General features: G+C 60.0%; 1 protein-coding gene across 3 annotated transcripts; it reads left to right on the forward strand.

Moving 5' to 3' along the window:
• The first annotated feature begins 674 nt into the window (after positions 1-674).
• On the forward strand, positions 675-18038 carry PTPN23 (protein tyrosine phosphatase non-receptor type 23). 3 transcript variants are annotated; one of them, XM_061365968.1, is made up of 25 exons: positions 675-852; positions 3019-3093; positions 4288-4415; positions 4974-5050; positions 6020-6069; positions 7029-7160; positions 7600-7680; positions 8956-9087; positions 9231-9278; positions 9486-9542; positions 10088-10146; positions 10405-10484; positions 10650-10764; positions 11132-11197; positions 11560-11705; positions 12092-12415; positions 12684-12838; positions 13340-13491; positions 13672-13851; positions 14072-16238; positions 16353-16537; positions 16670-16774; positions 16858-16996; positions 17074-17187; positions 17286-18038. In XM_061365968.1, the coding sequence occupies exons 1-25, from the start codon at positions 769-771 to the stop codon at positions 17823-17825; spliced, it is 5391 nt and encodes a 1796-aa protein (XP_061221952.1). In that variant the 5' UTR covers positions 675-768; the 3' UTR covers positions 17826-18038. The 3 variants fall into 3 exon arrangements, with proteins under 3 accessions (XP_061221952.1, XP_061221959.1, XP_061221968.1); XM_061365975.1 differs by having other exon boundaries at positions 16356-16537; XM_061365984.1 differs by lacking the exons at positions 675-852; positions 3019-3093; positions 4288-4415; ... (3 more) ...; positions 7600-7680; positions 10088-10146 and having other exon boundaries at positions 9016-9087.
• The last annotated feature ends 95 nt before the right edge of the window (positions 18039-18133 follow it).

Genomic DNA, 18133 nt, shown 5'->3' on the forward strand with positions numbered 1-18133 from the left:
TTGGGATGGAGTGAGATGGAAGGGATCAGATCTCTGGGATGGGGTAAACTAGGATCTATGAGATGGGTTGGGATCTGTGGGATGGGATTTATAGGGTGGGATTAGATAGGGTGGGATGGAGTCTCTGGGATGAGGAGGGCTGAGTGTTTGGGGGACAGCTAACAAGCCAGAACTCATCAACCTGTTCAATTAATGGGGTGCTATAGGAAACTCCACCATGGTCATTCTGACATTAATGGTGTCACTGGAGCGGATCCAATGATAGCCTCGTGTGGGAGATCAGGGAATCGCCAGGGGGAATCACCTATGAAGCACGAATCTGAATGTACGTTATGATAGTGGGGGTAAACCACAGGAGATGGAGGGAAAAGGGCTAATTAACTTGAAGGAGTCGCCCTTGGGAACATCCAGGCCCTCGCTTGGACCTACGCTGGGCCAGGCTCGACAGGGGTGGCCGTTGCCATAGCAACGACCCGCGGCCTTCCGGGGGGAGGAGCGGTGGGTCGCCATGGGAACAGCCGTTCTCCACCTATCAGCGAGGGAGGCGTCGCCATGGGAACAGCCTCGGGGCGGGGCGTCCCCCCCGCCTTCAGGAGGCGGGGGAAGCGTCGCCATGGGAACCGCTGTAGAGATGCGGCGCGGGGCGTGGCGCCGGCCGCCGGAAGGGGCGGGGCGGGGCGAGGCGAGGCTCGTCGCGAGGACTCGGTTTCCCGTGAGGCGTCGCGCGGGCTTCCGGCGGGTGGGTGGTTCCGGCGGGCGCAGGCCGGGATGGAGGCCGTGCCCCGCATGCCCATGATCTGGCTCGACCTCAAGGAAGCCGGGGAGTTCGCCTTCAACGCCGCCGTCAAGAAGGTGGGGCCGGGAAAGGGGCGGCTGGGGCCGGCGAGGGGCGCCGGGGGGGAGCGGGAGGGGCCTGACAGGGGCGGGGCGGGAGGGGCCTGTGAGGGAGGGTAGTGCTTGGGGGAGTGGGATGTGTGTGAGGGAAAGGAGTGCTCAGGGTGTGGGGAGGGGGATCTGTGAGGAAGGGGAGTGCTTGGGAGGAAGAAAAGGGGGTCTGGAGGAGAGGGGAGTGTTTGGGGTGGGGGCTGCATGAGGGGTGTTTGGGGTCTATGAGAAGGGAGTGCTTGGGGGGAGATAGGTAGGGTCTGTGAGGGAGGGGAGTGCTTGGAGTGTGGGGCACGGGGGGGATCGGGGGCTCTGTGAAGGGTGTTTGGGGTCTGTGAGGGTGAAGAGTGCTTGGGGTAGGAAGAGGAGCTGTCTGGTGGGTATTTGGGATGTGGGGAGCGTTTCGGGTGCACAAGGAAAGGGAGTGTAGAAGGTTAGGGATTTGGGGGGGTCCTGGTGGAGCAGGGAGTTAAATCTGAAGATGTTTTGCGGGGGCTGTGGATCAGGGCTGCTGGGGGCGTTCTGAGGCAGGGACCTGGGCAGCTCCTGGGTGCATGTGGAGAGGGTGAGGTGCGGTGGCCCCTTTGCGTTGGATGGTAAGGAGTGAGGCCGTCTGTCCCCACCAGCCCCACGGCTTGGCCCCACTCTCTCCCTCAGCAGCCGGGGTCAGCGGGCGCTGCCAGAGGGACAGAGTTTGGGGAGGGGGCGTCCCTGGAGCACCCCCCACCCCGGGCAGAGCCTTCCCCTGTCACCTCAGGGCACAGCGGTGAGTTGGCAAGTCCATCCCTGCTGCATGTGACTGCTGACTCCCGGCTGCCGATGCTCCAGCCACCCTTCCCCAAGCCCCAGTGCCAGCTCCGGCCTCCTCCCCCCCAGCAGCAGGTCATTACTAATGCCATGGCGTTAGGAGATCGGGGTTGATGATGGCTGATTCCTCATGTCTTCTTTTGCGGCCAATCCCTTGTGTTTCCTTTTGGCATCTCCTTTTGGCATCTCCTTTCGTTCTGCTCCCACGGGCTCGTGTAAGAGGGGAACCCGAGGAGGGGGGAACTGGATCTCCCACCGGCAGCAGCCCCCAGGCTGTCAGATCATTGGTTAACCTCCCAGGCCCTTTGCAGGAGGAAGGTTGAGAGTTTGGTGGGTGCCACGGATGGTCACGGGGGACAAGACCTGTCCTTTGCTGGTTTCTTTAGGGATGTGAAGGACTTAATTAATCAGCTGTAAACAAGCTCCACCTCTGCCTGGCATTTCCTAGTGCCACCCATGGATGAAAAACAGGATTTATGCATGTGGAAGAAGGAGCGGGGGTTCTCCTGTGTTTATGTCACCACTTACTTTCCACTCTCCTGTTTTTTGGGGTGCTGAGTGGGGCTGGCATCCTGTCAGATCCTGACAGTGGCGTTAGCCTGGTGGGAACATCCCTGTGCCGGAAGGAAGGCGTGGGATCACCGAGCTGAGTCATGCTGTGCCAGTCGGGACAAGGTGCAGCAGCTCTAAGCAGGGAGTTGGCTCTGCTGTGGGCCTCAGAGCTGAGGCAGAGGGATGGATGGTGGCCTCCAAGTCAGAGCTGGGCTCAAGAAATAGGGTCTCCTCAAAAGTGGGCTGTTTAGGGAATTTGTGTATGGCAGCACGTGGAAATCCGGTTTGTGAACCGAGCTTCCCTGTGGGTGTTTGATGGAAACGCATGCTGCTTTACTGGAAAATAGAAACCTGGTGCCCTGGTCAAAATGGAAGGGAAGCGTCCCTCCTTTCTCCAGCGCTGAGGTGTGTTCACCTTGAGCTCAAGCAGCAGAGGGTGCGGGCAGCCCTCCAGACATCCCCAACCACCCTTAACCTGGCAGCCACTGGGGTGTATCGAGCCCCTGGTGTCCACCTGGGCCAGAGCAGAGTGGGGCTGTGGGTCCCTGATTCTCCCTTGCGGCTGTTGGAAGGTTGTGCCCCAGCTTTGCATTAGGCTGACGTTCAGTAGGAACTGGACAAGATTTAGGGATTTTTAGGAGACAAATAAGCTTCCAGAAGGCCTCAAGGCGCTGGGGGCTTCTCCCTGGAGAGCTGCCAGTTGTAGCTCCAGTGTGGGGCTGGGAAGGTGGCTTCAGGTGTCAGGCCAGGCCTGACCTCTCTTTTGTCCTCCAGTTTGTCCTGAAGAATTATGGGGAGAACCCAGAGAATTACAACGAGGAGCTGCGGAAGCTGGAGCTGCTCCGGCAGGTAAGCTGGGCTCCCTCCCAAACTGCGCGTGGCCCTGGGGAGACCTGCCAGAGCTGAACCCAGTGAGCTGGTTCATCACCTGTCCTGTGCTCAAGGATCTGTTTTCTGGCTTCCACTACCTCCCTGGACTGGGAGTTGTGCCGGAGTGCTGTCATGTCTGCTTCTCTTCCTCACCAGCAGCCCACAGATGAGGCTTTTGGAAGCTGGGCTGCATCCTGGCTCCCCAGATTCAAGCTTTCTAAGGACCATGCTTAAGCTTCTGTTGTGTCTGCTTCCCTGAATATGGGGGGATTTGTATTGAATAGTTCCTTGCTGGGTGGAAGGAATTGTTTTGTCAGTTCAGCTGGTGCCTGAGGTCCTTGCAGGGAATAAATCAGCTTTTTGCTTTCAACTGTGGAGCCCAAGTAGTTGTTTTAGTCACTGGATTCATCACTACTGGTGGTTCTGAGCAGGCTAGAGGTAGCCTCGGCCCTGGCCAGCTGGTACCTGAGACACGGGTGGTAAAACTGGCTGGAGATACTCAGAACCCTGCCCTGTGCCAGCATCAGTGCTGGTTTTGTAGAGGGGCCATAAACCTGATGTGTAGGGTGGAGCTGGGGGAACTCATGATGCAGGCACTGGTGTCTCCAAAGCACAGTGGTGGCCTTACAGTAGGACTTGATGGGTTTAAGCTCCCTGACTGGCAGCTTAAACACCCATAGCCCAGATCTGGGGAGTTCTGGCCTTTGCCTGTGGGCTTAACCCTGAAGCAGGAGGTTGGAAAAACGTTCTCGTGTCTCTGCTCTTCCCTTCCTTCTCCCAGCTTTGCCATAGCAGCAGGTCCTGTGCCCTGTCCAAGACACCCCCTTTTCAGTCATTTCCAAGTTCCCCTCATTTATTTCACCAGTGGGAGCCTGTGCTTGGCAGAGCAGAGACTTCCTCATGGATCAGTTACTCTGGATCCATAAAGCAGCTCTGTTCAGCCTCACTTCTAGGTGAACAGACCTGTTTTTCTAGATGTGTTTTGCAGGTCTTTTTTACAAGGCCAAGCTCCTTCCTCCCAGGACAGGCAGCGAATGCCCAGCACTGGCCATCCCCACCACAAAGGCTCCTACCCCAGCCTGTGCATCTCACCACAAAGCCAGCAGGCTCTTGTTCCTGTCCAACTGCTCCTGTCCCCATGGTAGCCTTTTCCTCCTCCTTTCTCCCCTCCAGAGTGCCGTCAATGTGCCCAGGGACTTCGAGGGCTGCAGCACGCTGCGCAAGTACTTCGGCCAACTCCACTACCTGCAGAGCCGCATCCCCATGGGTGCCGAGCAGGAGGCGGCGGTCCCCATTGCATGGTGAGGAGGAGCTGCTTCCCCAGACCCTCTCTCTGGCATGAGGCCTTGGGTGTTGTGGGTGGGAGGATTGGCTCCCAGTGGGAGCTTCCTGAAATGCAGAGGCTCACCCAAAGCAGAGCAACTGCTCCCTCCGTGTGCTCCTCCCCAAAGTCCAGCAGGGGTACCAGGGGGCCCTGGGGACCCCTGGGGAAATGGCATCCCGCCCTGGAGATCTGGCAGGACATCAAAACAAAGCCATAAGGCAGCACAGCTGGCTCTGAGACACAAGGCAGAGGCAAGACATTGTCACTGTGCAAGGTGACACTGCTGAGCTCCCCCTGGGTGGCAGAGTTGCTTGGCTGTGTGTAAAAGGCATGTCTGTGCTTTTGAAGCCAAAACAGTGGAGACTGCTCCTGTCGGCTTCCACCTGGATTTGATGCCCAGGGTGATGCCAGGCAGGAGGGCCCCATCTCCCAGCCTCTGAGGGAGAGCAGCTCCTGACAAATCCTTTCCCTGGCCAGTGCCCAGGAACACCAGTAACTCCACCTATGGCTGGTGACGAGGTTTCTTTTCTTACAGGACTGAGATCTTCTCAGGCAAGACGGTAACTCATGAGGACATCAAGTACGAGCAGGCGTGCATCCTCTACAACCTGGGTAAGGGCCTGGAGACCAGCGGCCCTCTTGGTCAGCCCCAGGCATGAGGGATGTCTCCATGCTCCGTGTCAGCATTCCTTAGAGTGGCCAGACACCAGCATGGCCTGCCTGGTTCCACCAGCAGCTGGGGATCAGCCTGGTTGCGCTTCTTCCCCTCGCTGGGTGCTCAGCATCAGAGCTGCATGAGAGGTTGATGCTGGCTTTTGTCCAAGGTCTCCTCTCCTTTCCTCCTGCTCTAAGCATGCCCTGCCCACGCACTGCATTGTGTCTTGGCCAGAGGTTGCAGCAAGGAGGCTGACAGTGAGCTGCAGCATTGCAAATGCCCTTTCTAGAACAGTTATGGACTCTACCAGGCTTTGTACAGCTCATCCAGCATGCCATTGCCTCAAAAGCCAGTAAATGAGTGTAAAAGCACCAAGTCTAACACTTGTTCCCTCACCCTTGCTGTCATTCATGGACAGTCACGGCTCAGAAGCGGGTTTTGTTAGCCCCAAAGGCAGCACTCAGCCCCTGGCTGCTTAACGTAACTGAAAACACTCCCACCCTTGTACTGCAGCTCAGGAGCTGACTGTGTGCTCTCAGCTCACCACACACAGAGCAAAGAGCTTTATTTTAAACCCCAGCCCAAAGCTGTTCCCTCAAGTTAGAATAAACCTTTGTTCAACCAGGAGGGTGTTAAATATTTGCTTTTCCATACTGAGGGTATGCTTCCAGCCTGGGACTTTCCTCTGCTGAATAACTTGGGTGTGCAGCCTTCCACACTTCTGCCCTGCAAGAGGAGCATCCCGAGTGCTGCTTCTCCTGTTCCTGTTGGTGCAGGGAGCTGGCTGGGTTCTGTCGGGTGTCTCTGGCCAACATGCCACAGGTCCAGGCTTCTCTGGTACCAGACACCCCATCCCTGGAAGTAGTACAGGGTTGCTGTTGGTGTCTCCTCTCATTTTTGAGCTACCATCCATCCTCTTTCCACAGGTGCACTGCACTCCATGCTGGGCGCCATGGACAAGAGAGTGTCGGAGGAGGTAACAGTCCCTGGGGCCTGCCCTAAATGACTTTCCTCTCCCGTGTGGTTACCAGCCACCAGCCAGCAGCATCCCCAGTACTTCTCTGTCACCTGGGTGGTTACAAAGCTGTTGGACACCAGCTCTGGATGTCTGCTATGACCTAGTATTGCTGTAGAGTGTTACAAGGGGACATCCCCTCCTGGCTGTATCCCTGCATGCATGTTGTTACTGCCTCTATTCCAGCAAAGCTCTGTGTTCTTGTTGGCTGGGCTGACCTTCCCAGCACCTGGGGCTGGGAGGGCAGAGATATGGTGCAACTTGGGCATGCATGACCAGGGGAAAGTGCTGAGTGATTTAAAGCCCTGTGAGGCCCAGGGATTCACTTCAGGTTTATGGCAGCTTCTTTTTGGGGGTCTCAGAGGAGGCATGAGCAGCATGGGGAACATCTGACACTGTTGAGCTGGAGTCTATCACCCTAACCCTGCCATGAGAAAGCAGGTTGCTCTTTGTTGGGCTTGTTCAGCCTGGAGAAGAGAAGGCTCCAGGCTGACAAGAAAACTGGAGAGGAGCTTTTGGCAAGGATCTGTAGGGATAGGGCGATGGGGAATGACTTTAAACTGACAGAGGGGAGATTGAGATGAGATGTGAGGAAGAAGTTCTTCCCTGTGAGGGTGGTGAGGCCCTGGCACAGGTTGCCCAGAGAAGCTGTGGCTGCCCCATCCCTGGCAGTGTTCAAGGCCAGGTTGGACGGGGTTTGGACCAGCCTGATCTAGTGGAAGGTGTCCCTGCCTGTGGCGGGGGGTTGGAACTGGATGAGTTTTAAAATCCCTTCCAACCCAAATCATTCTGTGATTCTCCTGGCTGGCTGAGTCTCCCCAAATTCCTCGCATCTGGCAGCATGTGCCTCTGTACATTTGCTGGCTTGGCATGTGTGCAAGAGGGCTATGCACACCTCATGTGTTTTCCCATCCTCTCAGGGCATGAAGGTTTCCTGCACCCATTTCCAGTGTGCTGCTGGGGCCTTCACCTACCTGCGGGATCACTTTCCTCACTCCTACAGCGTGGACATGAGCCACCAGATCCTCAACCTCAACATCAACCTCATGCTGGTAGGAACTGGGTTCTGCCTCCACTGAGGTACTGATTACACTGGGACAGCTCCTTGCACACATCGAGGGCTGCTGCCCTGTGACCAGGAAACGGGTATTCCTATCATTGGGTACTCCCTGTGGAGTCAAAGTGTTTGGAGCCGGATGAGATGGGATCCAAGTGTCCCAAGAGGGATTTTATCTGCAGGATTCAGGCTGCTGTAGGCAAGAGGGGCTCCCTCCTGCAGGAGGGAAAGAGGTATTGCAAGGTAGCAGGGGAGAGGGAGGGCTCTGGACTGCTTTGCATGTCCCTAGGCTGGTTGGGCATCCCTTGGGCTGTAGCTCAAGAAGGGGATTGTAGCTGCTGGGTCCTGCCAGGGTTCTGGCCTGGCACTGGCTTGGATACAGGGGGTGTCCAAGGTGTAGGGGAGAGTGAGTATTCCCCTCTTGTTTGTGACAGGGCCAAGCACAGGAGTGTCTCCTGGAGAAGTCCATGCTGGACAACAGGAAGAGTTTCCTTGTGGCCCGGATCAGTGCCCAGGTGAGCTCTGGGGAAATCTCTGGCCACTTTTTCCTTGGGACTTGCTGTTCCCAACACAGCCCCACTCCGTCTGCACGTGGGGTTGGTAGCTCAGAGAGAGTGTCCCAGACCCTGCACAACATCAGTGCAGTCAAACAGCAGTATGGGGTGCTGCTACTGCCTCAGGCTCTGAGCAAAGCTGCTAGCTCCTCAAAGGAGACTGTAAAATACTCCAGAGGAAATTGATCCATCCAGAGGGACCTGGACAAGCTGGAGACAGGGCCAGTGCGAAATTCATGAAGTTATACAAGGCCAAATGCAAGGTCCTGCACATGGGTTGGGGCAGTCCCAAGCACAAATACAGGCTGGGGGAGACTGGATTGAGAGCAGCCCTGAGAAGGACTTGGGGATGTTGGTCGACAAGAAGCTCACCATGCCCCAGCAGTGTGCACTTGCAGCCCAGAAACCAACCATGTCCTGGGCTGCATCACCAGCAGAGGGACCAGCAGGCTGAGGGAGGGGAATCTCCCCCACTGCTCCACTCTGCTGAGATCCCCCCTGCAGTCCTGTATCCAGCTCTGGGACTCCCAATGCAAGAAGGGTGTGGACCTGCTCGAGCAAGTCCATAGGAGGCCACAAAGATGCTCTGAGGGCTGGAGCACCTCTGCTCTGCAGACAGGCTGAGAGAGCTGGGCTTGTTCAGCCTGGAGAAGAGAAGGCTCTGGGGAGACCTTAGGGCAGCTTCCAGTGCCTAAAGGGGCCAACAAGAAAGTTGGAGAGGGGCTTTTGACAAAGGGCTGTAGGAATAGGACAAGGGAGAATGGCTTTCAACTGACAGAGGGGAGATTGAGATGGGATCTGAGGAAGGAGTTCTTCCCTGTGAGGGTGGTGAGGCCCTGGCACAGGTTGCCCAGAGAAGCTGTGGCTGCCCCATCCCTGGCAGTATTCAAGGCCAGGCAGGATAGGACTTGGAGCAACCTGGTCTAGTGGAAGGTGTCCCTGCCTGTGGCAGGGGTTGGAACTGGATAAGTTTTAAGGTCCCTTCCAACTCAAACCAGTCTGTGGTTCTGACCCTCTGTGTGGGGTAGGTTTATTGTGGCAGTGTCTTTAGTCCCTGGTTCTGACCTGAAATGCACCTACAAGTTCTCCACCAATGGTTTTCCAGCGCTGACTGCGTGATCTGAGGCCTTGGACACAAATGATGATGGCAATGAATCCTCCTTTCCCTTGCTGCTCTGAATTCTACCTGGGATCTCTTTGTGGGGCTTTTCCAAACACCCGTCCCTCTCTCTGTAGGTGGTGGATTACTACAAGGAGGCCTGCCGGGCACTGGAAAACTCAGAGACGGCCTCACTGCTGGGGAAGATCCAGAAGGACTGGAAGAAGCTGGTTCAAATGAAAATCTATTATTTTGCTGCTGTGGCCCATGTAAGTGGGGAGACCAAGTGGGGGGCTGCTGGGCTGCAGAGGGGCCTGCCCTTTGCTCCCATCCCTGTGGGCTTTTCTTGCTTGTTTCAAAGATATCCCTCAAGTTCTGGAGCTCTGATGCCACTGATTGTGTTTTCTTGTAGCTGCACATGGGGAAACAGGCTGAGGAGCAGCAGAAGTTTGGGGAAAGGGTAAGCAAAGTCACGTCAGCCCATCCCATCCATTGTGGGTTCTGGAGTGTGTCACCAGCAATGTCCTGCCTCCTGCAAGCACTTGTGGGTGCTCTTGAAAGCCCCATTAAGCTGCGGGAAGCTGCAGCTCTCAGGGACTGGTGGTGGTCTACTGCAAAGCAGGGGCACCTACTTCTGTGCCAGCCCTGATTCTTGGTCTCTGTGCAGGTCATCTACTTCCAGAGTGCTCTGGATAAACTGAATGAAGCCATCAAGCTGGCAAAGGTGAGTTCCTGCTCCATCCAAGAGCAGTAATTGGGTTTTTGAAGGGAGTGAGCTGGGCCCTGGCTCAGGGCAGTGGGATGCCAGCCTGGAAAGATGAGAATCTCTGTCAGTTTGAAAGCTTTCCTTCTCGTTGGCAGAGCTGTTCCCAGTGTTTCACTTTGCTTCCCTCTGGGACATCCAACCAAGCCCAAGGCTCTAGTGACTGCCTACAAGGGCTTTAGCAGGGTTTGGCTTGGTTTGAATCATTTAGGAGCATGTGGGGAACTCCAGAAAGGCTGTGGATCAGCCCTGCTTCCTCATTGGGTTCCTCACAGAGCCCTTTGTGTCGCTGCTGCAGTGCCAGGGAAACCCACGGCAGGGTCTGCATGTGAAACTGGGGCACAGAGGGTTTGGGGCTGCCCCCAGGCATCTCAGTTCCTCTATGGGGCACAAGGTGAGATGGCTGGTGAGGCTGCTGCTGGATCCTGGGCACACAGAGCTGTGGTCGGCTGCAGGGAAAGCACTCAGCACTCCCTGCCCCTGCCAAGTTGCTTTTATTCTTGCAGGGCCAGCCAGAAACCGTCCAGGAAGCCCTGAGATTCACCATGGATGTGATTGGTGGCAAGTGAGTCCGTGCACGGGGCATCCCCAGATGTAACCTGTGGGTCAGAAATGCCTGGTGGCCAGAGCAACCTGGGGAGCGTGTCCCCTGATGTGCAGAGCCAAGCATCCTGTGCTGCCAGAGACTTGGGATGTGAAGCTGCTCTTTGCTCACCCTGAAGCAACCTCAAAAGAGCCATGGCCTGACCCCACAGGGAGCAAGCTCAGGGAGCTGGGAATGCCATCTGCTCCTCACCAATGCAGTGTCACTGCTTGTTTCCAGGTACAATTCAGCCAAAAAGGACAATGACTTCATCTACCATGAAGCTGTGCCTGCACTAGACACACTGCAGTCTGTGAAAGGTGAGGATGGGCAGTGCTGCGGGGCTCTGGGACCCATGGGACTTTGTGCCATGCCCTCCATAGATGGACTGGGAATGAAGGTGTGGAGCAGGAGGGTGTGACTTGGGAGTAACTGGCTCCCAGTGAAGGTTTCTGATAGGGCTGTGTTGTATGTTCACCCCCCAGGTGCCCCCTTGGTGAAAGCCCTCCCCGTCAACCCCACGGATCCAGCTGTCACTGGCCCTGATATATTTGCCAAGCTGGTGCCCATGGCTGCCCACGAGGCCTCTTCCCTATACAGGTGGGTCCCAGGCTGTATAGGTGGGTCAGGAGCACGGCTCTGCCAGAGCAGGACAACCAGCCATTGGAGCTGGGCATGTAGATCTCCAGCACCAAGACCAACAAGGAGCCCATGGTCCAGCTCTGTGCCTCTGCTGTCTGAAGGGAGCTGGAGGCGACCCAACCAGCCACAGTGGGTTCCCTGGGGAAGCACTGGCATCCCGGGGGTTGTCCTCATGCCTAGCTCAGGAGCTGCCCCAGAGGCCCATATGCAGCAGGCTGAGAGGTGGTTGAGGCTCTGGCCAAGTCCCAAGGAGCTCTTGCAGTTTATGGTGGAGGTTTCGCTGTCCCATCACGTCACTAAAGGATGTTATTTTCTCCTGTGTCAGTGAGGAGAAGGCCAAGCTCCTGCGAGACGTGATGGCCAAAATTGAAGCCAAGAACGAAGTGCTGGAGTAAGTGTGAACTGCACCCAAACACAGGGCCCTGGCCAGCCCCTCCTTGCTGGGCAGGGTATCCCAGTGATCCCATTGTTGGGTTTCCTACCCCAGTGCCAAAGGGAGTGCAACCATCCCTAATCTGTAACCCTCACACTGAGCACAGTCAAATCCCAGTTTGCCCGCTCTGGGCAAACTCTGTCCTCCCAGTTCCAGTCCCAGGGATCACTTCCCGGGTTCACCCTGCAGCTTTGCTGAGGCATTTGGGGGTGATGCAGCAGTGCTGTGCTCTGAGCTGGCTGTGGTTTGGGATGGGAGGATCTTCAGGGAGGTGCGGGGAGGCTCTGCCACTACTCAGGGGCTTGTTCTCTTGCCTGTAGCCAGTTCATGGACTCCATGCAGCTGGACCCTGAGACCGTGGACAACCTGGACATGTACAGCCACATCCCCCCCATCCTGATGGAGAAATGCGCTGCTCTCAGTGTGCGCCCTGACACTGTCAAGAACCTCGTCCAGTCCATGCAGGGTAAGGACACAGGGACCCACAGAGAGACCAGGGCAATCCAGGCTGGCCTGGGGGCAGGCAGCCCACTCCGTGCCTGGGCTGGGTTTGGGGAACCCCCACCCCAATGACTGATCTTTTGCTGGTATACATTCCTGAACCCTAAAATGTTTTTCCTGTTGAGCCCTGCTGTGGCCGAGGGGGTCAGTGCTCTCTGGAGCCAGTGCAGGCAGGCCCGGAGCTCAGCACCCACATGTCTTGGGCAGGGTGTCTTTGCCTTCTGCGGTTGCCCACAGCCAGGTTTATTCCTCAGGCTGTTACAGCAATGCCTGGCTTTAGGCTTGGAGCAGGCAGGTTTGCAGCTGGTGGTGCTTCAGCCCTTTCCCAGCCTCCATGTCTGTCCCCTTCAGTGCTGTCTGGGGTCTTCACCGACGTGGAGGCTTCCCTGAAGGAGATCCGAGACCTCCTCGAGGAGGACGAGGCACAGGAGCGGAAGCTGCAGGAGCTGCTTGGGAAGGTCCCACCCCCCCAGGGGTCATCCCCACCACCAGCATCCCCGGGGCTGGCTGAGGTCAGCAAGGAGTGCTCCAAGTACCTGGAGGTGCACGAGAAGGCCAGCTTCACCAACACCGAGCTCCACAAAGCCATGAACCTCCACATCGGCAACCTTCGCCTGCTCAGCGGGCCGCTGGAGCAGGTCCGGGCCGCGCTGCCCTCACCCACCTTGACTGAAGGTGAGCAGAGCCTCTCACCCACCCTCAGGCCTGGGGGAAGGCAGGTCCCACTCGTGCCTTGAGCTGGGCTCCCCTCCTGTCGCCCTGTGCCTTGTGAGCCATGCTGGGTACTTCTCCCCCTCAAAAACACATGAAATGGTGTTCTGGTGTGGGGAAAGAGACACAGTTCCTGTCAAGGGTGTGCTGGACCAAGGGCAGGTTGGCTCTGTACCCCAGCAGAGGGTTTCAGAGGGGCTCCAGCACTCACTGAGCCCTCCCTGTCCCCCAGATGACAAGCAGGTGCTGCAGAACCTGAAGCGAATCCTGGCCAAGGTGCAGGAGATGAGGGACCAGCGGATGTCCCTGGAGCAGCAGCTGCGTGAAATGATCCAGAAGGATGATATCACCACCTCGCTGGTCACCACTGACCGCTCTGAGATGAAGGTTGGTGCCAGCCACTGTGTTTGGGGAAGTCCCATCTTCCTAGAATCACAGACTGGTTTGGGTTGGAAGGGACCTTAAAGCTCATCCAGTTCCAACCCCCTGCCATGGGCAGGGACACCTTCCACCAGACCAGGTTGCTCCAAGCCCTGTCCAACCTGGCCTTGAACACTGCCAGGGATGGGGCAGCCACAGCTTCTCTGGGCAACCTGTGCCAGGGCCTCACCACCCTCACAGGGAAGAACTTCTGCCTCAGATCCCATCTCAATCTCCCCTCTGTCAGTTTAAAGCCATTCCCCCTTGTCCTGTCCCCACCTGCCCTTGTCAGAAGCCCCTCTCCAGCTTTCTTGTCAGTCCCTTTAGGCACTGGAAGCTGCTGTAAGGTCTCCCCGGAGCTTTCTCTTCTCCAGGCTGTGCCACACACCCCAGTCAGGGCTGCAGCAGTAGCCCTGCTCTATCCCACCCCATCCGTGCAGCCCCTCAGAGCCCCCTCTCTCTCGGCAGAAACTCTTTGAGGAGCAGCTGAAGAAGTACGACCAGATCAAGGTGTACCTGGAGCAGAACCTGGCTGCCCAGGAGAACATCCTGAAGGCCCTCACGGACGCCAATGTCAAATACGCGGCCGTGCGCAAGGCCCTGGCTGAGGTGGAGCACAAGTGAGTGGTGTGCAGGGGTCTCAGTGCCATGGTGGGGTCTTGGTGCAGGGGAGCAGCCTCTGCCCACCCTGAGGAGAGCTACAGGCTCACTGCCAGCTCCTCCCAGCGGTGTGCTGGGGGGTCCCCCAGCATTGGCCTGGTGCTGCACCCCTGCTCATGCTCTGTGCTGTGTCTCCGCAGATGGAACACCACTGTTCAGACCCTGGTGGCCTCCTATGAAGCCTATGAGGATCTGATGAAGAAATCACAGGAGGGGAAGGACTTCTACACCGACTTGGAGGGGAAAGCTGCCAAGCTGCTGGAGAAGGCCCGTGCTGCCTGCCAAGCCGCTGAGGCCAACCGGCAGCAGATCTTGGAGAGGTAGGTGGTGCTGCGGCCGTTGCCATGACACATGTAGGGCTGAAGTGGGCTGTAAAGCTGGTGTCGGGGTGCGACACCCCGGGAGGGAGGGAGCGCCTTTGGGTGCTGCTGGGTGAGCTGGGCCGGGGATGGAGCGGTTCACTCCTCTGCAGTGGGTGTGCTGTGGGCCTGTGGTGCTGCACTGAACCCCGCTGAGCCCCCCTCCGCTGCCTCCTGGCAGGGAGATGAAGAAGCAGCCGCCCCCCCGGCCCACGGCCCCCAAACCCGCCCTGCAGATGAAGCTGGATGCAGGTGGACTGGACGCCGTGGACCTGCCGCCGCTGGGCTCATTGGTGCTGTCGGACCTGCCCGAGGAGCTGCGCAGCCTGCCCCCTGACGTGCTAGCTGGGCACCTGGCCCGCCTGCCGCCCCCCGCGCTGGCCGCCCTCACCCCAGCCCTGACCACAGGGCTGCGGCCCCATGGCCCTGAGCCCTTCCTGCCAGGGGCCAGGCTTGCCAGTGCCCCGCTGCAGCCCCTCGCCCGCTTCTCTGGGTCCCCAGCCCTCCCAGGACACTATCCCTTGCCAGCAGCCCCTGCCTCGGCACCAGGCCCCTTTCCCCCCGGCACGGGAGCCCCGGTGCAGCTCCTGCAGCCCACTGCCCCGCAGGCAGCCGGGCTGCCCCCTGGCTCCAGCTCGGCCCCATCCGCAGCCCCCCAGCTCTTCCCAGCAGCGCCACTGATGCGAGCCCCAGTGCAGCCTGGCTACATGGGGCCCCACATGCTTCCCCCACGCTCATCCCCCCAGCACGGACCCCTGCCCGGGTCTGCTCCTGCCCCTGCAGCATCCTACACCCTGGGCCAGCCTGGGGTGCCCGTGCCTGGGCCACCCACAGCGGGGCCAGCACCTAGGGGTGCCCAGCCACCGGTGGGTGGCCCTGAGCTGACAACAGGTCCCCGGCCAGCCACCACCACGGTGGACAGCATCCAGGCACCCATCTCCAGCTGCCCCCCTGTCCCACGGCTTCCCAGCCAGGGCCCAGCCGTGCCCCCAGGCCCCTTCCTGGCCCCGGGGGCCCCCCCTGCCCCCTACCCCTATGCCCAGGGAGCCCCACAGCCCTTCAGGCAGCCGGCGCAGCCCCCTTTCCCCCCTGTGCAGCACCCTCACACCTTTGCCCCCACTGCACAGCTCCAGCCCACTGTGGAGATGCCGGCTCGGGCCCAAGGCCCCCAGCAGTTTCCCCCAGCCCCCTTTCTGCCCCCTGGGAGAGCCGCGGTACCACTGTCCTTCCAGCCGCCCCCCCGGCCCACGCTGCCCCCACAGGCCCAGTTTGCCCAGCAGCCCTTTACTGGCCCTGGGGGGCCCCCACTGCCCCCCCAGCTTTATCCACTCCCGGGGCAGGACACACTGCAGGCTGGAGCCCAAGCCTTCCCCAGGGCCCCCAGCCAGAGCTGCCCGCCGAGGCAGCCCCTGCCCACTGCAATGGGGGGGCTGCAGCCAGTGCCCCCTGGTGCCCCAGGGCTGCCCTTCTGCCCCAGCCCTGCCCCCCCCAGTGGCCAGATGCCCCCTGGGACCATGGCCCTGGGCCCCCCTGCACCCACCCCCCCTGGCCAGGCTGCCCCCCACCATGTCACTCCCTCTCCCAGCCCTGGCCTCAGCCAGGGCCCAGGTGCTGTGGTGGTCCAGGGCACCCTGGTCCCCTCCCCAGCCCCTTCCCCGCAGCCAGCCTTGGCCATGCAGCCCCCAGCACTGGTGCCACAGAGACCCCCATCTGCACTGACGCCAGGGGCACCCACGCTCCCCCAGGGCCCTGGCGAGGCCCCATTCCAGCGGCAGAGCTCCTCCACTGATGACCTCCTGTCCTCCAGCCCCGAGAGCCAGCACGGTGGCTCCAAGGCAGCCGTGGGGCAGCCCCTGCTGCAGCCCACCAAGGCGGATGCCAAAGAGGGGCAGAAGCCCAAAGCGGTGCAGCTGATTGAGAACGATCCCTACGAGAAACCGGAGCGAGTGCTGCGGCTGCTGGCGGAGCTGGAGCGCTTCCGCGGGCTGCTGGAGCGGCTGGAGCAGCCGGGGGCCGGCAGCGGCACCGAGCTGGACGCTGTGTGGAAGGAGCTGCAGGACGCGCAGGAACGCGATGCCCGCCAGCTCTCCATCGCCATCGCCCGCTGCTACTCCATGAAGAACCGGCACCAGGACATCATGCCCTACGACCGGAACCGCGTTGTCCTGCGCTCGGGTAAGGATGACTACATCAACGCCAGCCGGGTGGAGGACCTCTCGCCCTACTGCCCCACAGTCATCGCCACCCAGGCCCCGCTGCTGGGCACCGCCGCAGACTTCTGGCTGATGATCTACGAGCAGAAGGTCTCCATCGTCGTGATGCTGGTGTCAGAGCAGGAGCTGGATAAGGTACACCTTGTCCTTAGAGGCGGCCAGGAGGTGACAGGAAGGGGCAAGAGGGTCCCCTGGGGAAGTGGTGCTGCCACTGCCCGCTTCTGAGGCCACCCCGTTCCCTCCCTGCAGCAGAAGGTGCTGCGGTACTACCCCACCGAGCGGGGCCAGCCCATGGTGCAGGGACCCATCACCCTCGTCCTCACCAGCCTGAAGGTCGCCCCCACCCACGTGGAGAGGATGATGACACTGCAGTACCGTGACCAGAGCCTCAAGCGCACTGTGGTCCACCTCCAGTTCACCTCCTGGCCGGAGCTGTATGGCACTGGAGGGGAAGGGTCCTGCTGTGGGTGGGGGAGTCCCATGGGACCCTTGATTTGCTCCTCAGGGTGGCACTGAGCCCCCCCCGGGCGGGTGGGGGTGAGAGCAGTGTGTGTGTGTGTCCCCAGGGGCCTGCCTGACAGCAAGGGGAGCCTCCTGCGCTTCATCCAGGAGGTGCATGGCCACTACCTGCACCAGCGCCCGCTCCACACCCCTGTCGTCGTGCACTGCAGGTGAGCAGGGCTCGGGGTGCTCCTGGGGGGGGTTTGGGGGTGTCCCCTCCGTGGGTCTGTCACAGCCGGGGGTGTCTCTGCAGCTCCGGGGTGGGCCGCACGGGGGCCTTCTGCCTGCTGTACGCAGCCATGCAGGAGGTGGAGGCGGGGAACGGCATCCCCGACCTAGCCCAGATCATCAAGAGGATGCGGCAGCAGCGCAAGCACATGCTCCAGGAGAAGGTAGTGGGGCCGTGGGGTCGTGGGGCTGTGGGGTGGGGGCCGTGGGCCACTGCCTCACCTGCCCTCCTCCCTGGCAGCTGCACCTCAAGTTCTGCTACGAGGCCGTCCTGCTGCACGCCGAGCAGGTGCTGCTCCGCCACGGGGTGGGTGCCCCTGCTGTCCCCAAGGCCACCAACAACACTTCCCCCAAGGTGGGTGCAGTGGGAATGGGATGCTGGGGAGGGGGGTGGGGGGGGTTGGAGGGGGTTCTGCTGCTCCCACACTCACAGAGCCTCCCCCCCTGCCCCAGCTCTACTTCCCCCAGGACTCCCAGGACCTGGTGCTGGGGGGGGATGTGCCCATCAGCTCCATCCAGGCCACCATTGCCAAGCTCAGCGTACGGCCAGGGGGGGCCAGCACTGAGCCCGGGGCGGGCTGGGGGGCAGAGGCGTCCCCCCCAGCCGATGCTGTGGACACAGAGGCACCGGCAGTGCTTCCCGATGGCGCGATGGATGGTGTTGGTGCCCCTGAGCCCTGCCCGCCACAGCCACCCCCCCAAGAGCCACCCGGCGCCCCCAAGAGCAGCAACCACACAGCTGAGCCCCCTGCGGGGGTGCCAGTGGCCGTGGTGGCCCCCCCTGCCGCTGCTCCCCCTTCCTCATCCTCGCTGGAGCTGCTGGCCTCCCTCACGCCCGAGGCCTTCACCCTGGACGCCTCCCTCAAGGGCAAGCAGCGGATGAACAAGCAGAACTTCCTGCAGGCGCAGCCGGGTGAGGGCCTGCGGGCACCCCGGCCAAGCGATGACCCCCTCAGTATGCTCGACCCTCTCTGGACCCTCAACAAGGCCTGAGGGGGCGGCGGGGTCCCAGACCCCAGTACCCCCCTGTTGGGACCCCACTTTGGGACAGGCTCCAAGGGGTGTGCGCGTGGGGTCCTGCCCTGTGCCCCCCCCCAGCCCCTTAGCTCTGTACAGATGTAACTGGCCCTTGCCCCGTTATTTGACTTCAATTCAGACTGACTTTTTCAGCTCTTTGCTACTACAATAAAGCGAGTTTGATTGGCAGTGCTGACGGCGCGGGGAGGAGGGGGCGCAGCCACGCTCAGGTTAGTTCCGTTTACTGGAGGTGTCCTCGTACACGTTACAAAACACGATCCGGT

Source organism: Neopsephotus bourkii, unplaced genomic scaffold (genome assembly GCF_033783945.1).
Source record: "Neopsephotus bourkii isolate Nb327-2 ecotype Australia unplaced genomic scaffold, CSIRO-AGI_Nbou_v1 NB_122, whole genome shotgun sequence".
In the NCBI taxonomy this organism is placed as follows: Eukaryota; Metazoa; Chordata; class Aves; order Psittaciformes; family Psittacidae; genus Neopsephotus; species Neopsephotus bourkii.

What these genes read in the sequence shown, in the direction of transcription:
- PTPN23 (XM_061365968.1), top strand. Translation starts at nt 769, where the DNA reads ATGGAGGCCGTGCCCCGCATGCCCATGATCTGGCTCGACCTCAAGGAA. An exon ending in AGCTGGAGCTGCTCCGGCAG is followed by an intron (nt 3,094 to 4,287) that starts GTAAGCTGGGCT and finishes TCTCCCCTCCAG; the next exon opens with AGTGCCGTCAATGTGCCCAG. An exon ending in CTGGCTGAGGTGGAGCACAA is followed by an intron (nt 13,492 to 13,671) that starts GTGAGTGGTGTG and finishes GTGTCTCCGCAG; the next exon opens with ATGGAACACCACTGTTCAGA.